The sequence below is a fragment of the Diadema setosum genome, chromosome 20 (assembly GCF_964275005.1).
Source record: "Diadema setosum chromosome 20, eeDiaSeto1, whole genome shotgun sequence".
Lineage (NCBI taxonomy): Eukaryota > Metazoa > Echinodermata > Echinoidea > Diadematoida > Diadematidae > Diadema > Diadema setosum.
The window spans coordinates 14,351,801-14,375,475 of record NC_092704.1 but is presented as its reverse complement, the minus strand read 5'-3'; the positions used below and the strand labels follow the sequence as shown (position 1 = coordinate 14,375,475).

The 23,675-nt window shown below is 41.5% G+C and overlaps 1 protein-coding gene across 1 annotated transcript in view; it reads left to right on the top strand.

The window, feature by feature from the left end:
- LOC140243446 (flavin-containing monooxygenase 5-like) overlaps window positions 1–23,052 on the top strand; it is a 42,223-nt gene extending 19,171 nt beyond the window's left edge. Inside the window, exons 2-7 of the mRNA XM_072323123.1 lie at window positions 2,130–2,281; window positions 3,640–3,958; window positions 17,352–17,407; window positions 17,742–18,132; window positions 18,668–18,927; window positions 22,391–23,052. Of these exons, the coding sequence (XP_072179224.1) occupies window positions 2,130–2,281; window positions 3,640–3,958; window positions 17,352–17,407; window positions 17,742–18,132; window positions 18,668–18,927; window positions 22,391–22,726 (1,514 nt within the window). The 3' untranslated portion in view covers window positions 22,727–23,052. The remainder of the gene's footprint in view (window positions 1–2,129; window positions 2,282–3,639; window positions 3,959–17,351; window positions 17,408–17,741; window positions 18,133–18,667; window positions 18,928–22,390) is intronic.
- Window positions 23,053–23,675: the final 623 nt, after the last annotated feature.

Below are 23,675 nucleotides of genomic sequence, written 5' to 3'. Positions count from 1 at the left end.
TCTTTTTTTTTTCTCAGTTGGCTAGGCACTTCACTCGTTTTCAAAGCGACATAATGTATAAGCTTGCCCGACGTAACGATTTATGGAATTCATATTCTAGGAGTCCTCCAAAATGCATGTTGTCACAAATGACCTTTTTCTGCTCATGCGCAAAGTGGAATTCCGAACTGGTCTATCAGCGATTGCGTCCACACAGAAAAGCGAAACTGATGAGGACGGGAGTCCGAGTGCGCGGACCGTCACAGCTGATGGCTTCCGTGTCCCATCGGTCTTCCCGTCGTGTAGGGAACGTTCCCTGTTGAGACGCCATACCAGGAACGGTCAGAGGTGATTGCAGCCCATTGTCGACGGTTAATGTAGCAGACAAAGGTATTTCTTAAAGCATTCCATGTGTCTCTACCCAGGTAGGTGACCTACACCTCTGTCTCGGTGTCCAGTAGAGAGCTTATGTACCGGTACTGGAGTACCATTCATCAATACTTTAGGAAGGGGATGGTCCTCTATTCCTGAGACATAGCAAAGACAACACTTGTGGATTAAGCGTTCAAAGAGTCGACACAGGACTGATGCTAGCAGAGGCCCATCACTCGGAGTCGTACAAAAGAGTGGGTATGACAACTACTCTGTACAAGCTGATATTGGTCTCTTTCTTCAGGTAGTCGTTCAACACTCTTTTGCATAATCTACCAAAGGCGTTGTTTGCCTTGACAAATCTGTTGTCTATTTCCTTGTCTAGCCTTGCATCGGACGTAATGGTGCTGCCGAGGTAGACAAAGTGATCAAATGTTTTGAGTTCGTAAATGTGCGCGACGGTGATGTAGTGGTGGTGGTGGTGGTGGGGGGGGGGGGGGGTGGAGTTCCAGGTGAGGAGCTGGCTGATAGAGAATTTTCGATGCCTTCCTGTTGACTTCAAGAATGAATGTTCTGACAGCAACTGCGAAGCAGGCGTTATGCGCTGGAGAGCTGCCTCTGAGCGATCAACAAGAGTGGTTGGTATCTTCTGCATAGAGTAGCTCACAAAAAAAGATACCCACTTATTTAGATGTGAGCTCGCAGACGCCTCAGATTGGATAGACTGCAAGCCCTGCAGTACCGGATGTAAACGGCATCTTTGTCGTTTAGATCTACCAAGGCTTGTTTGAGTACCATACTGCCGAAGAGTGTGAAGAGGGTTTGAACAAGAAAGCAGCCTTCCTTTACGGCATTGTCAATTGGGAAGGTTCGGAGAGATCATTTCCGAAATCACATGACCCGGCCTTGTTGGTTTCACGCAGTTGGATAACCACATTGAGGTACAGTACTCTCTTTTTTTTTGGGGGGGGGGGGTGAACCAAGGCGTTACAGAATTTGCCGATGACCTCTCCCGCTCATGGTGTCAAATTCTCTGGAAGGGTCAACGGTTGCAATGCAGAGTTCTTTGTCTTGTTCTTCGCACTTCTTCTGGAGCTGTCTCAGAGCAAAGACCATGTCAGTAGTTATTTTTTTTTTTTTTGCGCGAAAACCACAGTATGATTCTGAAAGGACATTATTGTTATATTAAAGAATAATAACCAAGCAGGGATTTTCCGTGCGATGGAAAGCAACGCACATGGCGCCAAATATACAAATAATTACAGTTGAATATACAGATGTATTGTGATCGCCTCTCTCGTTTTACAAACTCAAATGAAGAGCTTGATTCCAAAAGTCGCTAAACCCATTGAAAAATGATGGATTTAGCGCCTTTTCGAAGCAAGCTCTTCAGATAAAATGTAGTAGGTACGGAAGCAACACCACTACCAACAACGTGAACACAATCAACAAGAAGATAATTAAATGAAAGAAAGAAAGATATCATTCAGAGGGGTGAAGGTTCAGGTGCAAGTTTCTTCACTTTGTCTCCTTCTACAAATTAAATTTGTTAAGATCGCAACTGCTGATCTGTAAATTAACAAACATGTCGGAAAAAGGAACCAGTTGGACTCGAACCTGTCATCTACAACAGTTGCGATCTTAACAAATTTAATTTGTAGAGGGAGACAAAGTGAAGAAACTTGCACCTGAAGAAGGCAGTAATTGACAACACTCCGAAGTGTTTATTTCGTACAGTTTCTATAATCCCCTTTGTCCGTCTCTTCGTCCATATCTAGGTGGAATCTGGCTGTTCGCCGAGTCCGAGGAGCCTCGCCCAGACCCAAAGGGTCCGGGTGCCGTGTACTTCGGCTTGCATACCAATGTCTCCAAGGAGATGATGGCGTACTCGGATTATGCCTTCGACAACACACTGCCTCCATTCATTAGGGTATGGTCCAGTCTTTAAGCATCACACAACACAATAATCTCTCTGAAAAACGAGACTAGCTGCTCGGTAAAATCATATTTCTGAATAATCCGTCATTTATAGGTGTTAAAAAAATATTTCCCACTTTTGCTTCTTAATAGTTCAAAAACTATTTATCAACATAACACTGACATTAATATGAGCAATCGCTAAATAGTGTACAATTTTGTTGGAGGCAATTTTAAAATGACAGCATAATTCAGTTTTATTAGATTAACATAAATTTTTCAGCTAGGTTTCAGATTTTGCTCTATTTTTAACCCTCTGTACAAACTTTTACTTTGTGCAGAAGTCAATTGGTGTGTATGGGACTAGGTGTGTAGTTGACACCCATGCAGACAATGGTCCCGGACAATGGCCAGGATTTGAATGCTCCATTATTCATTCATGAGGAATTCCACTATCACAGCTAGTTTTTTTCATTCTTAAATGTGGTATATGCAAGCACATGGAAACATGTGCTTACTTTTTTCATGTGCATGCATTACACTCTTTGCTAGGAATTCAGGCTAGCAGTGTCCAGGGCAGTCCATCATGAATGATTATAAAGCAATCATGCGTGCCTTGGAGCAGAGCTCTGAACAGGTGAAATTCAGGTGCATTGTTCAGGGTCATTGTAAGTACACACTCACATACACACCATTAGTTCCTGTGTAGAGTTCAGATTTTGTGCAGAGGGTTAAAATTTGATAAAAATCTGGAACCTAACTTTGAAATTAATCATGGATTTCAAGGAACTGATATAGGTTTCATATTCAAGCCACCTTCATCTAAATTGCACACTATTCAGCTGTTACTCATATCAATGACAGTTTTATCTCAAATAAAGTTTTCGAGCTATTAAGCGTCAAAAGTGGGAAATGTTTTTTGTAACACCTAGAATTACAATCCTGCATTTATATTACAATCATCAGTTCGTTTTTCTTCACTCAAGATAGTGCATGCAACTGTATTTCGCTTTCTGAATAATAAAAAAAAAAACTGACTTCCTGTAATGAGAACTTTGAACTGCGGCCGAAGTAAACATATTCAAGGAAAGACCATGACGGATATGGGTAGTTTTCACGTACAAGAGTGTTCTCATATAAATGTATAATGATTACTAGTAAAAAGTGGTTTACTCGCTTTTAATAACAAGAAAAAAAAAAAGAAAACTTCCGATATTAGCTACTTTGCTTTTCAAGTAGCGCGTGGAATCTTTTCGTTAAAACTTGATATTCACCACGATGCAAATAATCTATTAAGAGTGATTTGCTATTTGTTGAAAGAGGTTTGCAGTCTCTTGTGCACTTTATACATGTAAATGCGTTTTGTTGCAGGCGCCTGACTTGTTGGCATATTATCGTGGTTACGCTGACCATTTCAAGCTCAGAAAACACATACGTTTCAACACCGAGGTTGTTGATGTCCAGCCCACGAAAGACTTCTCAGAGACGGGGCGCTGGCTGGTCACTGTGCGCAGCGAGTCTGGCGCCGAAACAACCGAGACCTTTGATGGAGTCGTGGTTTCAACAGGGATCTACTCCAACGGATGGACCCCGGAGATACCGGGTGTGGAAGGGTTCCCCGGCACAATCATCCACAGTTGTCAGTTCGTTAAAGGAGAAGACTTTAAAAACAAGAGGGTCCTTGTTGTAGGTAAGATGAAAATGTTGATGATTGGAACGATAATAGTAGTAATGTCTGAGCATTTTTACTATAATTATGACTTCCTTTTCTACCACGTTTATGTGATTGTCAAAGAGCTCTATATAGGGCAAAAACCTTCCGGGCTGCTGGAGGCAAATGCTCACACACACTACATTCACTGCAATGAAACTATACATTTTCCTGCTCACTCCAACAGGTAGTAGGTCCTATAATGTCCCTGTATATGTGAGTTCACTTTAAAGAATATCGGGTACATTTTTCAAAGGAAGAAACTCCTAACTACGAGAAGAAAGGGGTGAGATGGGGGTCCTTGAACCCCCCTTCCCTAATCCTGTCTGCTAGAGCACAGGATCAGTTCGAAAAAAGTAATTTTAATGTTTTTATTTTTTACGTTTCACATCATTTTTCAGTGTGGTTGTTTCGGTTATTTTCATTTATTTATTTATATTTTGCAATTACGGTATATAAACAACGTAGGATATAGTTTTTTTTTTTTTTCTGTTTTGATTGAAAAAAAATATTCAACCTCAGGTTTCCTCGAGATCATCCCCGGAGGCATCACCTTTCTAAATTGACTCCTAAGCAGCATAGTTACCCGATGCACTGGCAGGTTTAAACTGTAACTAGTGTATTGGAAGAGCTAGGGTTTAGTTAATATAAATATCCTCTTGGAGGACGGTGGGATCGATAGTTGAGCCTGCATACGTGACGCAAGATTCTAATAAAAATTTAATTTCAATTCAATTCAATTCAATTCAAATGAGATTTTATTTCCAATATCACATTTTGGTTGATACAAGTTCAAGGGGAAAAAACACAATGTATACAACAATAATAGTTGAAATATACACATACTTGTGAAACTAATGCTCAAAATAATTGTGTCATTGGAAAAGAGAGGCCTGCGTGTCAGACAAGCTTGTAGACATGTGGGCCACTCAGAAAATCGAACTCGCAATACATACGTTGTATACAGTACAAGGGCGTAGCGAGGGGGGGGGGGGGGTGTTTTGGGTGTTCAAACACCCCCCTTTGCCGAAATGGGGGTGTTTGAGGTGTTCAAACACCTCCCTTGGGCAAAAGGGAGGTGTTTGAGCTGTTCAACACCCCTCTTCAACAATGTTTAGATGTTAAAAATGAAACAAAAGCTGTCTTTACCGCTTTTATTTCCGTTTTGAATTCCGCCTTTCCTTTCTTTTGTGTTCATTTTCTTTCTCTCTCTCTCTCTCTTCCCTGCTTTGCTTTCTGGCCGAATCGCGAAGATACATTGCGCATAATGTTCACCGTTTTACCGGTATCACCGTACGCGGTACCGTAAATTGTGTATGATGCATAATTATTATGTGTGTGCAATGCATGCTATACCGATTCTGTGACGCGCTTTGTGTATTATCGAAGCATCGACGTTTCTACTTCTTCTCTTCTTTCTTTTCCTCACCTTCTTGTCTTTTTTACTCCTTTTTTTCTTCATGTTTTTTCTTTTCCTTTTTTTTTTTTACGTTTTGGGGGCGACCACACCCATCGTCCCCCTGGCTACACGGGTGTGATCTGGGTCAGGTTCTCCCATTTGTTTATACACAAAATGCGTCGGTTACTTATCCAATGCTGTTTTGCACCCTTTTCCATAATTATGCATGGCAGGCGTTACACCAAAAACGGCGATCTATCCGGTCTTCCCCTCTCCATTATCTTTTGTAAAAGTAATTCATGAAATTGGGGTCTTAAGTCTTAACTATACTGATGCTTCATACATTTATTACTAGTAGTAACATTGGTTATACGAGCACAATTTCCCCGGCGGAGGGGAGGGGAGCTGAACCTTTCGGCTTTTTGCCAAATTATCAACTTCCTTATTTTCCCAAAATAAAGTGAGAAAAAACGCTACACAATGCACTGCCTCAAATTTTGATTTTTTGTTCTTAATAATTGAAGTTAATTTAAGCTAATTTGTGTGTGTGTGTGGGGGGGGGGGGGATCCAGACTATTAACACTAATATAAAAACAAAAGCCTTTAGCTGCCACTTCCATTTCCGGAAAGTGAATAATTTTTATTCCTCCAAAGTTAAGCTACCATTACTCTGTCTCATGATTTGACCACAAATTCTGAAGCGATATGCAATAATTTGAATGAGTTTTGATAATATAATTATTAGACCCATTCATATCCGGGTTTTATTCTTTTCTTCCTTTTTTTGTTGTTGGCGGAGGCGCACAAAACTAAAAGTTCCTAATTTTTTCACGATCGACACTCCTAATAGCCCTGTCATGACGTGCCAGTATCAGCAGACCTAAGTTAGTTCTATTCTGTAGTGTCTGGTGTGGGAATATCTTATTCGCCAACGCAGTGCATCTGTGCAAGACGAAAATGGGAAGTTGTTGCAATGAAAGATTTTTTTGTAATGATTCAACTAGGTTGCGACTAAGGTTTTACACTTAATGTCTAAAATCATTTAATATCAAATTATTTGCATTTAATGCCCCTTTTTGAACACCTCCAATATTACCGGGGGGTGCATGTATGTTCTTGAGGGACGCACATTGCACCGTGCATTGCCCCCCCCCCACACACCATGGGCGTAAATCCCGGGGGATGGGGGGGGGGGATATATTCCCCCCCCCCTGAAATGGAGGAGGGGGGATGGCCTGTACAATCACCCCCCCCCCCCGAAATTTGAGGGAAGAAATGGAGGAAGCAGAAATGTGATTGCATCAATTTTGGCATATTGCATAATGTTCGTACGCCCGCCTCCAGACAGGTAACAGAGCTGAATAGTCTTGTAGGATAATGTAAACATAATTTTCTCAAGCGCTCGCTCGCTTCGCTCGCTCGCAAAGACAGTAATATCGACATAAGGTATGACCCAGACGTTGACAACGTCAAATAGTATAGCCCTATAGGCCTACATTGTAAACATGTAAATCCAAAATTTCACCAAAAGTGTGCACCAAATCGCTTAATTTCAGGTCTGAAAATGCAAAATCTTCCTCGTCTGAGAGGGGGGTATCCCCCTCCCACACCCTCCCCCATTCGGTCGCTCCGCTCCCTCGCACAGATATTCCAACTCCAAGTCCCTCCCCCACCCACCATCATTACAGAACGATGCCTCTGGGATGATTGCTTTATTGACTTAAATCAAGAAAATAGAAAAATACAATACCTACAGGAAGATAATACCGGTACGTTATTACATACAAAGAAATGGAGATCCATATTACCATTTCATTGAATATATTTGGGCATTATTCAGGGCTATGCTACTTTTTTAAAGGGAGGGGGGGGGGGGTCAAAATCACTTGTCAGTCAAGAAGAAAGAAAATCAAAAGATAAGAGAAACAACAGCAAAAACTCCTCGTTCTTTCAAGGTCTGATTTTCCACCAAAAGTCGGCTGACAAGCAAAAGAAAAACAAAACAAAACAAAAACAAAAAGTCTTCATATTTTTGCTGCCACTTCCCTCATACTTTATATTTCATGCAAAACAGTGGTACATTCGATCCCTGTTAAGTGTGTGTGTGTGGGGGGGGGGGGCGCCAAGCTTCCCCCCCCCCCCCCGCATCCGCTCGTAAAAAAAGAATAAAAAACTTACCAAAATGGTAATTCAAGGGTTACTAAACTGCTTTTGAAATCGACATGAAAGGGGGATCAAGAAATAAGATATTTTTCTAAGATTTCTTTTAACCGTAATTAAAGATAGTAGAGCGGTTAAACCCTCAAAATCATGAGAATTGTGCAAAATTTGACTAAAGTATGAAACTTTCACCAGTGTTAGTACATATCATAAGATTCATTTTAAGATCGGGAGGTAAGTCTGATTTGACCTCTGATGACCTCCAGAGGTCAATGAACTTTAAATATCAGAATATTGATGTTTGGAGGCATTTGTGAATGATAGGCTTAGATCTTGGTTACGCTGCACTAAATAAGCATTTGTACTACAAATCTTCTGATTCCACAGGGCATTGACAAGTGTCTACCTTTGACCTCTGATGACCTTTAGAGGTCAATGACCTCAAAATACCATAATATTGATCTGTGATGTTATAAGTTAATGATAAACATGGTTAAGATGTGGAAAACAAGCATATCTGTTTTGCAATGAAACTGTCTTCATATTCCAAAGAGCAAAGACAGGTTTCTAACTCTGACCTCTGGTGACCTTTTAGAGGTCAATGACCTCAAAATATAATCTTGATCTGTAGTGTCATTAGTTAATGATAAACATGGTTAAGATGTACAAAACAAGCATACCTGTTTAACAAGAAATTGTCTTCACATTCCAAAGAGCACAGATAGGTCTCTACCTTTGACCTCTGGTGACCTTTAGAGGATGTACAAAACAAACACAATTGTAGCCCAGATGGCTACTAGCACATGTTTATAATAAAGAATAAAATAGAATAGAATAGAATAGGATAGAGAGTAAAAGAAAACAGAACACTGCAGTCGTTTTCCTAGACACCCTGTGAGGTCATTATATACTCAGTCTTTTCCCCTTCTTGGAGTTTACGAAACCGTTTATATTCCTTCCAGCTATTTCCTTTCTTTTTTTTTTCTTTGGTCAAAACCACCTCTTCCAAGAAAATTCTATGGTCATAGGAATTTATGAGTTTGATGTTGGCTACTTTCCCCGCTAGTGGTCAGCACTCTCCATCCCCAAAGCCCCGCGCCAAATTACGGGGAATGACGTGATGACGTGTTTTTGCCCTCTGATCCCCAAACATAAATGACCCTCTGAGCTGGAAGGTGGCCCTCCTGCCAGAATTTATCCCTCTATTTTAGCATTTATTGTTTAGTGGAGTGGGTCAAACAGAAACTCCAAAGACAAATTCAGGGGTAATGACCCAGAACAACGATGACGTTGGTTGCCATAGCCTAAGGACACTAATATTCATTTGGTTTATCATTTTGATAACCAAGAAACAATAAAGTATTTACCAGTGGTAACAGAGAACAAGTGAATGAAGAAACTAAAAGAGAGTGGGCGAGTTAATCAGAAATTGAGATGAATCATAGAAAGTTGAGTTTTCACAGAAACGAATAGGAGGAGCAAAATGAACAATCGACCAGTAAGGAATTAATTTCTAGTGAACGCCACACCCCAATATAAGATTGAGCCAATGAAATGCTTTAGGGAAAGGAAGTTTGTTAGCAAATTATAGTTATAAAAAAGCATGTCTCAGCCAAGAAATCAGTTAGAGTGGCAAGCACAGTGGGAGCGGCTTGACACTATGTAGTGAAGCAAAGGCTGCAGAGTATTTTGGAATTTTGAGGAACTTTGAGAATAGTTGGAGACTACAGAGATAAAGTCAGGAGTTCCCCTTTCTTGGTACATCATGCCCCCCAAGTCAACCAACTAATCTTTAACGACGCTGAATGCACCATCGACCTACGCTGTGAATGTGATGAGGATCTGACTGTCATGACTGAACCGGCGAGCAGCAGGACATTAGGAAAAACTATGAGTCACGATAAGACAAAACTTTGGTTTACGCCAATTTGGAGTGCTATTACAAACTCCAAATAGTCAACTGGTGTCATCGGAGATGTTGAAGCGCCCTGTCAGACTGATACAAAGTGGAGAGTGATGGTGACGAAGGGAATACTGACAGCGTGACGGCAGACCGCTCAACGGACGGCCCAGTCACACTGACGAGATCAACAATGACATGCAGACGAGGACCTCATTCGTCGACCGAGAGTAATCATTTAAGAGGAATGACTTTCATTTACGTTTGAAGACATTTCAAGAGATGTAGTAGTCTGATATGTTAAGGGGCAAATCATTCTACCGTTTGCAGTCTTGTGAACATACTTGTATCTTTAGCGAAAACTGTTCGAGTACGTGGACAGTGATAAGTAGGCCCCTATAAATCACTCGATCTGTGGAGTAAATTATATATGAACCAAATGGCTTCTTTTGAACATGTATTGTGTTGAAAAGATCATGGTAATTCTTTTCCAGGCAAAATGTGTACATGAAAATTCCGATGTTAAAAGCATGTGATGGGAAATGTAAACAGTATGTGCGAATGCTTCTATGTTTCCTGCTAAACTTGTTTGTTAGTGGGGAAAAGAAAAGAAAAGAGAAGAGAAGTCTCGCTCTACCACGTCTGCATAGGCCTACCACAACGCCTACGGATATCTTTGTTTCACATTGTTGGTGGGGAAAAGAAAAAAAAAAGAGAAGTCTCGCTTCATGGGAGATGTTCAGATCCCGCTCGACACCACAACGCCTACGGATGTCTAGCAATCTAGGCTGAAGGTGGGTTTGAATGTCTTATAGGGCCGATAGAGCACCAACAGTAAGTGCAGATTAATTTGCACGCTATCTTTTGAAGAGAAACAATACTTTGTTTCACACAAGATGAAAAAGCAGAAAGACAACTGATAATCATCCGCTCATGTAAAATCAAGCAGAAGTTTTTCAAAACATTTCAAGAGGCATCTTGGTGAGTTACAGTCTGTTAAACATGCCAATATGCTGTGAAAAACAAATTGAAGGCCACCTGCAATAGGCCACCTGCAATACAGCCTCGCATTTTCCGACATCACAAAAACTTTGATCAACACGTCCTATATATACTCGTGATGGAGAGGGAAAATAATAAACAACAACATTGCAAGATTAATGCATTTCTTCCAAGACAACAGACAGGAACTGATTCCACGTAAAATACGTAAACATGTATTTTGATTTTTTCCATGCCTCTGCCTTTGCCTCTGCCTCTGTCTTTCCATACCTCTGCCTGAGAAAGGATTGTAGCCTATCCCGCGAGTCAAAAAGAAGCTTTCTAATCATCTCGTGCATCTTGTACTCTATGTGCAATGCACTCATCATAGAGACAAGCTTGCCTTCATCCAAACTGTTTAGATATTGCCATTGTAAGACTCTGATGATCGCATACAGTGGCTGTGCACCTATAAGAACGCTGGTCTGACCTCAGGATGTCTATCAATTTTAGTCGTGGAGGAGATCTGTGTGCCGATCCGTGCAATGTACGTAGGCTCAATCGCGTGCTTCACTGAAGACGCAGATGCTGCCCTGTCTTGAAAGAGATCGAGGGTATAGATCTAGACCAATTTCAGCAGCTTACACTGAATCATCACTTGCTGGCAGAGAGTCTTAACCGGATCATGCAGGTGATATTACCCGCTGCCAGCGTACCCTGATTCACACATTGGATGCAAACCGGATGGCGGCCATTAGTGGAAACAACCAATATTTGGGCATGGGGGCACAACTCTTGGCCAGGCCCAAGTGTTAAGGAGTATCGAGCATAAAGAAGACAAGTAGAATAAATAGTAGTTCCACTCCTATTTGGAATTGAGGTTCCGAAACAGGTCATTGAAAAAATGCCCAAAATTTCCTGACGTAATGACCCAAACTTAATTGGATGACTTATAGCAAGTTGCAAGACACAGGGTTGCTCCATGTGGAATGCATGTTATGCCTCACAGTATGTCGCTTTCCAGATGGTCCATGACGTCACTGTATGCTCCAGGACCATGAGTCATTCACTGAAACCATACAGCCCACGAGCTTGACACTGACCAACACAGGCCCGAAACTAGGTAGCATTGCCCATGAGCTTGATACTTAGGCAAACCAGGCCCATAAGAGTCCGACACATCGGGGGAGGGGGAGGTTCACAAAGACCTCAACTGAATATAGTACATACAATGTATATTAATTTCGTGGCCTTGTTTTCCTCGAGTGTCGAGCTCGCGGACCGCACAGCTTGTGGGCCTATTATATTAAATTTGATGTCGAGCTCATTGACCTTGTTCATCTAGTGTTTAGGTCACGGGATGTATGACTCGTGGGCTGCGTAACTCATGGACTGTACGACTCGGGTTGTTTGACTCGTGACGTACATCTGATGAGGTGGGCCTGTTGTTTTCTGGTTAGCATCTGTCACCCTTTCATCCAGGTCAAGGGACTTTGCCACATGCCTGTTCACAAACTATTAAGCATCAACCCAAAATATGGTACTCCTCTCCCCACCTTCCATGTTTAAGCGTACAAATTTTGTGCAGTGCAAACTGGATAATGTTGCACATAATTTCATGCAAGCTAGTCTGCATAACTAACCAAAACATAAATATGATATTTGAGGTCACTGCCATCACTGAAGACACGTAAGCTTCATTTCTGAAGTAATTGACCGCTCACAATCCTATGAACCATGCTTTGTGGAATGTGGATACATACTTTGATTATAACGTCAAGGCGTGATTTGTACATGATTAAACATTTAGGATTGAACCATTGAAGCCAAACATCAATATTTGCAATCCTACACAAATTTTTAGTGATATTCTAAAAGTCTGACCTCACATTGTCCTTAGAGGTCAAAGTTGGATATACAGAGGGTAATGACCAATGTTCTGTGGAATGAGAAGACACTTCTACTGTAGCATAAATGCTAATAGCATAATGCATGATTGCACACCAGGTATACAGTTAACCATTGAATATACACTGTATATCAAATATCAATATTTTGATATTTTGAGGTCATTGACCTGTCACAGTCCTCAGAGGTCAAAGGCAGAGACGTGTAAATAATTTCCCTTGATCTGAGGAATAGGAAAACGATTCAGTTGTAACACAAATGAATTTTTAGGACATCCTTATGTTTATCATCACAAATTGCACCAAATATCAAAATTCTGATAATTTGAGGTCATTGACCTCTGGAGATCATTAGAGGTCAAAGGTAGAAACCTCTCAAGAATCTATGGAACATGAAGACAATTCCACTGTAACAAAAATGAGTTTTTAGTACATCATTACCATATTTAACATTAATCAATGACGCAAAATATCAATTTTTTATCAAATTTTGAGGTCATCAGAGGTCAAAGGTAGAAACCTGTCAGGGTTCTATGGAACATGAATACAATTCCACTGTAACAAAAATGAGTTTTTAGTACATCATTACCATATTTAACATTAATCAATGACGCAAAATATCAATTTTTATCAAATTTTGAGGTCATTGACCTTTGGAGGTCATCAGAGGTCAATTCAGACTTACCTCCCGATCTTAAAATGAATCTTATAACATTTACTAACACTGGTGAAAGTTTCATGCTTTAGTCAAATTTTGCACAAATTTTCAGCTTATCTGCTCTACTAAGAGGTATATAACGTGAAACATTGTGCAAAAAGTCCGGAGCCGACAAAATATTGCGATTCAGCATGATTCCTGGTTGGCATTCTGAATATAAGCAGGATGTGTGCAGTGTACTCAGAACATCCGAACGGCAAAACGAGTCGCTGTAACGTTGCGCAATTTGATGTAGAATGTACACCTTTGTACCTTACGCTTCGTTTATTATATCAAAGCTAGATCATTAATGATTTTGCAGTGTTGCTTTACATACTAGTCTATATCAAAATGCCTTGCATTGCCAATAATAAGACTTGACCTGGGCTATTTCCTAACTTTTTCATGTATATAAAACACACACACACACAAACACAAACAATAATATTAGAGGATGTTCAAAAGTGCAGGTTTTGGATATCCTTCCCCCATTTGGTCACTTTGACGTCCCCTCGCTGGTCATACCTCCCCAAATCATGAACATAAACCGACACCATTGACTACCCTCTCAATTTCCAAAGCGTAAAAATATAGCTACAAAAGGCAGTTTTTGGAGTGCAAAAAATTAATGTCAAAATTTTCAAGCTCACTCGGTCCGCTCGATCGCATTTAATCGCTATGCCATTCTCCTGATGTTGCTGCCAGTAAATTGTCAGTAGTTGCGCCCGGTGCGCCCCCTTATTATAAAGTATAGCTACAAACGGCAGTTTTGAGACTGAAAAATGTCAAAATTTTCAAGCTCACTCGCTCCACTCGCTCACATTTAGTTGTTATGCTATTCTCCTGATGTCACTGCCAGTTATTGACAGCAGTTGCGCCCGTTGCATCCCCCTTAATTTCCAAAGCCAAAAAAGTATAGCTACAAACGGCAGTTTTGGGACTGCAAAATATCAAAATTTTCAAGCTCACTCGCATTTAATCGCTATGCCATTCTGCTGATGTTGGTACCAGTAATTGCCAGCAGTTGCGCCCGGTGCGCCCTCCTCCCCTTAATTTCCAAAGTGAAAAAATACAGCTACACAAACGGCAGTTTTGGGACTGTAAAATGTCAAAATTTGCAGGCTCACTAGCTGCGCTCGCTCGCATATTATAATCTTTATGTTATTCTCCTCATGTTGCTGCCAGTAATTGCCAGCAGTTGCACCCGGTGCCCCCCCCCCCTTAATTTCCAAAGCGAAAAAATATAGCTACAACCGGCAGTTTTGGGACTGCATGTAAAACGTCAAAATTTTCAAGATCGCTCGCTTCGCTCGCTCGCATAATAATCGTTATGTCATTCTCCTGATGTCGCTGGCAGTAATTGCCAGCAGTTGCGTCCGGAGCGCCCCCTAATTTCCAGAGCGAAAAAATATAGCTACACAAACGGCAGTTTTGGGACAGTAAAATGTCAAATTTTTCATGCTCGCTCGCTCCGCTCGCTCGCATTAATTGTGATGCCATTCTCCCGATGTTGCTGCCAGTAAAGCTCAGTAATTACCAGCAGTTGCGCCCGTTGCGCCCCCTTAATTTCCAAAGCGAAAAAATATAGCTACAACCGGCAGTTTTGGGACTGTAAAATGTTGAAATTTTCAAGCTCGCTCGCTTCGCTCGCTCGCATATAATCGTTATGTCATTCTCCTGATGTCGCTGCCAGTAATTGCCAGCAGTTGCGCCCGGTGCGCCCCCTTAATTTCCAAAGCGACAAAAATATCGCTACAACCGGCAGTTTGGGGACTGTAAAATGTCAAAATTTTCAAGATCGCTCGCTTCGCTCGCTCGCATATTATACTCGTTATGTCATTCTCCTGATGTCGTTGCCAGTAATTGCCAGCAGTTGCGTCCGGTGCGCCCACTTAATTTCCAAAGCGAAAAAATATAGCTACAAACGGCAGTTTGGGGACTGTAAAATGTCAAAATTTTCAACCTCGCTCGCTCCGCTCGCTCGCATTCATTTCAATTGTTATGTAATTTTCCTGATGTTGCTGCCAGTAATTTGTCGTTTCACACCGTCATTCCATAATCCATAAGGGAAAAAAAAATGACTGCGCAGTGGAATGTATCATATTCCGTTATGTATTGCAGTCCCCATTACAGTTTCCAGACTGACAGCACACGCACATACGCGCACACACACATACACACGCACGCACGCAAAAGCATGCATACACACCCTCAAAATCACTTTTCCACGAGGTGCCTCCCCCTGTCTTGACCAACCCGCCACGGTACGTCACTGGCTGCACCCGTCCGGTTATGGGCTTGTAATCGTGGTGATGGTGACTATCGCCGATCACCCCCCCCCCACACACACACACACACACTCCTCAGCACGGATTTACGCCGTTGACACACACACATTCTTGTTCAACGTACGTTGGCAAAAGCATACGGATTTGGGAGCCCACAGACACGACGTAGCAATTTTAGGCTACTGCATGAGAAACTTCTGCTGCGTCTGGGCTGTGTTTGGGCCACGGATTCACTCCCCGTAAATGGATGATGCGCGTGCTCTCTACAGCCATCGAGCGCACAACGAATTGACACCGTGCGTCTTATTACGAAAAAATATAAAAGACGCCCGGTGCCAGGGGGGGGGGGGGGGGGCACACTATGCCCCCCCCCCCCAACCATAAACTGACAACCATGTCAGTCAGATTTTGCATCTTGGCTGAAATTTGTTGAACGAGTAAAATTTGAAGTAATTATGGTCCTGGAAAGTTTTTCTTATTATTTCCTGTGTTTTTATGTGACAAAGGCATAAAACAATAGATATAATAGAGATAATTGAAAACAATAATACTTTCTAAAGATTGCCCTTCTATTTTGTGATATTTTGATTCCCTCACCCAAGCTATGCCTCTAACATCATTAGTTCTTCATATTTTCAATTTGTAATCTTGAAATTCCACTATTATACAAACATGAAATGTCATAACTGTACATGTACCCATCCCAAACATTTCATCTCAGGTCTCATAATGTATTATTATGTTGACACGAATAGCGCCCCCATGTGGTGACCTTGCGAAATTTCAACCATAACAAATAATAAGACTCCACTTGTTTATCACTTGTGACAAATATGAAAATGATTGGTCTATGATAAGACATATATAATGGGGATAAAGAAATTATGCAGAAAAATCATGTTTTTAGCACATTTCTTATGTATTTCTTTATATTTTGGAAACTAGCGCCCTCCATGGGTGACCTTGAGAAAATTCAAATGTACAGTCGTGTAGAGTATGAGTTACTCTACCCATGTGCCAAATATGACAATGATACATCAAATAATAAAAAAGTTATAAAGGGGGGGGGGGCACGGGGGCGGGGGGGGGGGGGGCACGGGGGCACAATGTGCCCCCCCCCCCTGCGGGCCTGCGAGGGGTCAAAATAGCTTGGGCTTAATAGGGTTAAACACCCCCCTCTAAAAAATCCTGGCTACGCCTATGCTACAGTATATATATATATATATATATATATATATATATAAATCACAATTATTTGCATTCTCATCAAAATTCACAATTATTTGCAACACTGATTGGAGTGAATACGTAACCACTGGTCAATGATCCCGAAGACTGGATCACTGAGTCGTGGAAATAGAAACCAATTAAGCTAGCTATTATCAACGTACAAACAAGAGAAAAGAAGGGATAAATTATAAGCAAATTTCAATAATGGTCCTTGCGTTGGACTCCGGAGAACCCAGACGATATCATTCTTCCACGCAGTGATTCCTTTGCCTAGTAGGTCTGCCTCTTGAGACAATAATTTTTGTCTGTTTGTTTTAATTCTACAGTTAGTGACGTCCTTGTCAAATAATTCTATAATCATTAGTATGATTAGCCATGTAGAAACACAATTCATAGAATTCAAGTCACGCTGAAATAAGTAAAAGATATGAGCAAACAACAATTTGATGTTGTGGCCCTGTAGTTCCCACTCCCCCCCCCCCCCCCCCACTCACACACACAAGTCATATTTGGCTTCGAATTAAAAAGGATGAAATCTTGGCTAGAAATAAAATGAACCCCCCACCCCCCCCCCCCAAAAAAAAAAAAATCTTACTACTACCAATGATTTTGTTTAATGTCTTGGTTTAAGCTGGTGTATTAATAACATTAAACATTGCTTGGTGAAAAGCTGTTCTTTCCTAAACATCGCTAAATGTGTAAGTATCAAAAAGCATTTTAAAAATTCGCTTTTGATGCCGCTTTGGATAACATGTTTTGTGACCTTAGGATCGTCACAGTTATCGCTTTCATTTCTTTCATTTCTTTCAGGCGGAAGTATTTCTGCCGCGGATCTTGCAACCGTCGTGAGTCCTTATGCCTCTCAGGTAAGATGATATGAATGTTGTTTTTTTCAGTCACATTATATTTTTGACGATGTTGTAAAATGCTTGAAAACAGAAACCGTACATACCATGTCAATAGTTATTGAGAGGTCATCAGGATTCCCATGGTGCAAGAGCAACAAGTTCCCCCATAGGCTAACAAACTTGAAAAAAAAAAAAAACTACCAAAAACCAATAAGAGAAAGGGACGAGCACCTTCGTATTACAACCACAAACATACACACAGTCACACAGACATACACGCACACACACACACACACACACACAAACACACACATGTATATATTTTGCATGTCTTGTATGCATTGCCTTCCAGGTTTACCTCAGCATGCGACGGGGGGCCTGGTTATGGCCCTTGACCATTCGAAGGCGACCGTGGAATTACCAACTCAACCGAAGATGGCACGAACTCCTTCCCGATAGCTACAGAGCCAAGAGGATGCAGTCAGTTCTGGAAGAAGCCACCGACCACATGGCACTGGGCCTCCAGTGCCCCAACCCAGCTGCGTTGAAGCTGCCGATGATCAACGCCGGCTTAAGCGACAAAATCATGAACGGCGACGTCAGAGTGAGGAGCGGCATTCAAAGAGTGGAAGGATCAACGGTCATCCTAAACGATGGTTCGGCAGTAGAAGACATTGACGTCATCATTTTCGCCACCGGCTACGATGTGAAGTATCCCTTTCTCCGCTTTGACCTCATCCCAGGTAAGTGGAGAGAAGCAAACATTATGGCCTGAATTCACGAAGGTGGCTTAGAAATTAGATCATGGTTTATTCATTTTTTTTTTTCTGCGTCCAGTTTTGATACGCCCATGTCAAAAGTACGCTTTTACACGCGTATTTCAGATTAATCCACCTTTGTGAATTCGGGCAGGGCGGTTGTCACAAAAATTTTCACTCCGGGTGATGTCTAAAAATCAGTGGTGCTCGATCGGTTGCCGGTCGGTACCTGGCCGAAACTGGCTAAAAATTTGACGCCCGGTGGCCAAACTGGCCGATTTTGGAGGATGTGATTGTAGCATTCATGTTTTTTCAAATTTCATCTTATTTTTTTTTTTTTGGGGGGGGGGGGGGAGAAAGCTAGATCAAACAAATATATTTTCCCATAATACCGCATATTCTCCATATCATCATGATTATGCTAACATTTTCTCATAGTACTAGCGTTGACGAACTAACGTTCATGGTTAGAAAAAAACAACAACACCAAAGTTTGTTTTGTCATTACCCTTCTATAAAGGTCTTTCAGCAGACGTGGGACCGCTTACCCTATTCAAGCACGTCGTTCCGATAGAACTGTCGCCCTGCACACTGCAATTCACTGGTATGGCCGTCCCCGACACCATGGGGCAGAACATCATGAGCGAGATGCAGGCGAGACTCGCAGTGAGCGTGCTCAAGAAGCAGGCCCGTTTGCCGGACATGAAATCCATGAAGAGGGAGATTGACTGCGTAAGAGAAAGCATCGTAACTGCTTTCGGCCCGCGGAACTGCTTCGTGGTAAGCTTTTTCCCTTCATTTTGTCTTTTCTCTCCTCAAAGTAGAATGTCTCCTAGGTAATCAAAATTGAAGTCATCATTATAGCATGACTCTTCCGGGCGCATCTTATAGCCATCAGCTACACCTTCACAGAGCACAACTGCACCATCTTTATAAAAATCTAAATTAAAAAAAAGATCATTCGACGTAAAATTTGTCATTATGGAAGATGAGAGAAATTTTGTATTATGAAAACTCGTGTTATCTCCATGAAAGTTAGTCATGTTGGTGACTACATTGAGATACAGTAACTCGCCGAGCAATGACCTATTTAAAACTTTTATGAGAAGGGGGGAGGAGGAGGCAGGTAGGTTGTGCTGGATGCTTTAACCTCGTAGAATGCGCTTTTTTAAAGGTCAGTGTTGATATACCAGTAGCTTTCAACACTGCTTTAAGCCATAGAGCGATGGTGTGTGTTGATGTCCTCCTATGAGCTTCTTATAAGTGACAAATAATGTAGTCTTTTCTCACTCTTCTTCAGAGTAGGTTTACAGGTTTGTCGTCAGGGAAAGGCTGTCAGTGTTAATTCAACACCAGTATTCCCAGATAAACTGTGTTTTAGCAAATCGGCAACTGCGATCGTTTTCGCATAAGTTTTAGATACTCTCATTTTACCGAGGGCTAAGTAAGAAAATCTTTGCACTCACTGACCAGAGGTTAGAGCGAATAAAAAACAAAATTTGTGTGTCAATTGCCAATATAACATTTTGTGAACTGTGGTTACACATTGAAAATAGTCAACGTTTTCCCTGTAACCTATATGAAACTGTATTGTGGATTGGATGATCTGAAGTTGATAATGCCCTCAAAGTATCGACATATATCCAAGGGTGTGTTGACACAGCGCATTTCTCTTCCGACAGAAGGTGGAAAGGCGTAGAACTTCAAGGGCCCTAATCAAAGTGAATGCATCTCTACTTCCTAGGATCCTGGACCTGGCATTAGAGAGATAGTTTGGGAAAGCTGAGAAATTTGCTTAGTCTGGGTCCTAACAGAAGCTTATGAGTCCCCGACCTCCGTCTAGCATCTCCAGATAATTTATTTCATTTTTAGCTTCTCTTGATGATAAATTTTTTGACCATCCCGCCTTCTCTGCCGTTCTGGAGTGGAAGTTTGTGAGCCCCAACCCTTGCCACTATCATCAGGTAGGCTCATGTAATCGATCATGTCCTTTGTGTGTTCTGAGGAACCCCTCCCCCCTTATACAATGCCTGTATTGCAAAAGACCCTACTGAGATGTTGGTGCTGCAGATACCACCTTCCCTTTAACTTTAGCTGATGTCGCGGATACAAGGCTTGACAGATTATGGACCTCCATGCGTCCATGTCATCAATTTTCCTTTTTAGCGGTGTGAGTCGAAATTCTGATCTGTTAAATGGAGCCCCCCCCCCCATCAAACAAATAAAAAAAAACAATGATAGCGCCATTTTTTCTGTTATCCAGAATGAATGATAAACCATATGTACTGGACAAGAGATCAATAGTAGCGTGCAGAACTTTGAGAGTGTCTACTTTTTTGGCTTCCAGCTATAGGCCTGTAGCAGTGGGTCGTCAAGATATCACTCATCAGTCCTCGCTGCACTTGGTTTCATCATGGTCTTTGGGCAAAAAATCACTGGAATATTTTTCTTAAGCAGGAAACGACCTCCGACAACAGTCTGTGCTGAACCTAAAGCGACCTTTGTCACCGATACCTGTTGAGAAATAGTCGCAAGGTCTATTTCCCCTCTTATAGTCTTGGCTCTGCCCATGGTACTTGGGTAGCTGCTTTCGTTGTCACTGGTCCTTCATTACTGCAGACGGTGCGAGTGAGTGTGTGTGTGTGTGTTGGTGTGTGCGTTTTTAGGGGGGAGGGGTGTCCGACGTCCCCCTCCCCCCCCCCCCCCAGCCATCCCTACAAATGACCGGGCAGAGGAACCAGCCATGGGTCATAACCCCTACCTGAAGAGCGAACAAATCCAGTTGAGTTTGGATGTCAAGATATTGCTTCTAATTGCTTTTACGATTGGAGGCGTGTTGTTTTTTTTTTCTTGGTGAAGCCTAAGTCCATCATATTCTACTTTTTTTTCGTTAGATCTTGGGTCTCTTTCTTCTGGCTGTCAAGATGATTATCTTTAGAAAAAAATACTTTGTTAGGGCGGTGAGTTGGCTCAGTCGGTAGCGCGTCTACCTTACGATCACGCAGCCCGGGTTCGAACCCGAATCTGGACTGAGCAATGTTGTGTGTAACCATACCGTCCCCTCTATCAAGAGGCAAAACACTCTGTCCCTCGGATAGCATAAAACGGAGATCCCGTGTATGAGAGAGTAACAACTCATGCACGTAAAAGATCCCGCTTCATTTATTCATCGCAAAGAGAAAGGTGTTTAACCCGGTGAAGTGGTCCCACCTCACATTCAACTGGACCCCACGGAAGACCAGCTTAACGTATAGCTGAATATGGGCTATCCAGCCATCTTCTCAGATGGAAAATAAACAAACAAACAAACAAACTTTGTGAAGGGTTATCGCGCAGTCGCGAAGTTCCTATCTAATTGTATGTCGTTTTGCTGTCATAATAGGGCGATAATATGGCTCAGTCGGTAGCGTATCTGCTTCCAGATCCAGGGGTATCAGGTTCGATTCCAGGGTCTCACTGAGCAATGACATTGTGAAAAGAACTAAGTCCCCTCAGGCAAAAAAAAAAAAAAAAAAACTGTCCGTCGGATAGGACATTCTATGGAGGTCCCGCGTGTTAGTTGGCCACGACTCACGCACGTTAAAGTTCCCACTGCATTAATGCATCGCAAAGAGCAGGGTGCTATAACCCGATGAAGTTGTCCCTTTACCTACCCACACAAGAAAACGGGCGAATGATGCTGACGACCCCTTGTGGTTCGCCCCATGCAGGTGACTGGTAGTAGTCAATAAACGATATCAACCCTGCACATTGTGTCATGCGCTTGAATGAACCAGCTCTCACCTCCCTGAATGAACGCTGTCATAATCCTCGCGATTTTGCGAGGAGAGCCCTTTTATATCACTTGAAATCAGCAAGGATTAGACCCTTGCGCATCCAGTGGTAAAACGTTCCTATCGTACTAACATTTCGACATAATGAATATTCGAGAGCAAATTTTCGTCACCCCACCGCTTGAACACTTGAAGTCAATTTCTGATCAGAGTCAACTGAGTTTGCCATCTTAAAAAGAAAAAGCTTCAACACCACTTGTATTAGTTTTCTATGTTTCAATCTTTCTTTCTTATACTTAATTATGATTCTTTTTGCGTTCATTACAGTATCTTTTATTCTTTATTTTTTTAAAGGAAGGTATGCTTGAATTCTGTTATGATGGTAGTGTAAAAGGGTCAATCACGGTTTGCAACATAATATTTTTACCACTTTGTCGTCATTTTTGTTCCGTCTTTCTTCCTCCTCCAAGCCCGATCCACCTAAGTACATGGACGAAATCGCCGGGATGATTGGAACTCGTCCCAGCCTGCTCAAACTCTTGTTGACGGATCCTAAACTCGCCTACCACTACTACATCGGCTGGGTCTATCCCCCAAGCTACCGACTGGTAGGTCCCGGGGCCACACCCAAGGCTAGGGAAGAGCTTCTGCGACTGGAAAATGACAGCTACCACTCTTTGACCCTGTCGACAGTGCGTCCTGACGCTGTGACGACATTAAAATCCTCCCAGAGTTCGTTCTACCTCAAATGGTTAATGTTTGCAGCTTTGATCGCGATCGTCATCGCATTTGTCATGAAATGCTAAGAAACATATGTAAATTATGCATAGTAAGGAAGGATAGTCGGAGTGGTGGAGAGGCAGAACCGCATGGTCAAAATTAATTTTGAAATTTCTCCCACAAATGGTCATTTTAGGTGGCACCCATATACACATGACATCGGTTGACCCTTGGTGCTGAACTTTTTTTCTTGCACTCTTTGAATGTATATTTTTCGAAAAAGGCAATATTTTGAGTAGGGGATGGGGTGACAACATTTTATTCACTTTTCTTGCCGGGGAAGGTGTGGGACAGCGAAAAACTATATAAAATGAGAACGAATTTAGTATTTCTCTATAATCTTACCCACTTTACGCTCCATTGAATATGTATTGCATATATATAATATATATATATATATATATATATATATATTGTATTTGGGTGTGGGAGGGGTGTTTGAAAGTCCTAATTTCTTTCTTTTCTGGAAATTTATTAAGCATTGCTTTATTATAAAAATCTCCTTAGCATAACCCAGTAAGTCATGAATATCGCTGCACAACGACAGCGTAACCACAGTTTGTCTATTCCATGACTGCAAGTAATATTTTCTTACTCTAATGTTTAACTTATCGATCTTTACTGTATTCTATTTGTGGTATAATTATGTTATGTATTCTTTACATTTATGATGTTTATTCATATTTGAGTTGCACAAATAAAATTCAATCTTCAAGTTCAAAATTTCACATATCTTTTATTACTGTAAAGCAAATTAAAGGAATACGATTTTTTTTCACAACTTGTACGTAATTCAATTTCAGTTTTCCACAGTGTATAATATAAGACAGCCCAATATGTGATAACCTTGCTGTCATAATACACTGACTTAGCAGGGATCGTCAGAGAAAACCATATTGTTCATAATTATTTATAACAATCTGTAACTATCCGTAACTATCCGAAAATATCCGCAACTCTCCGCAAGTGTTCAGA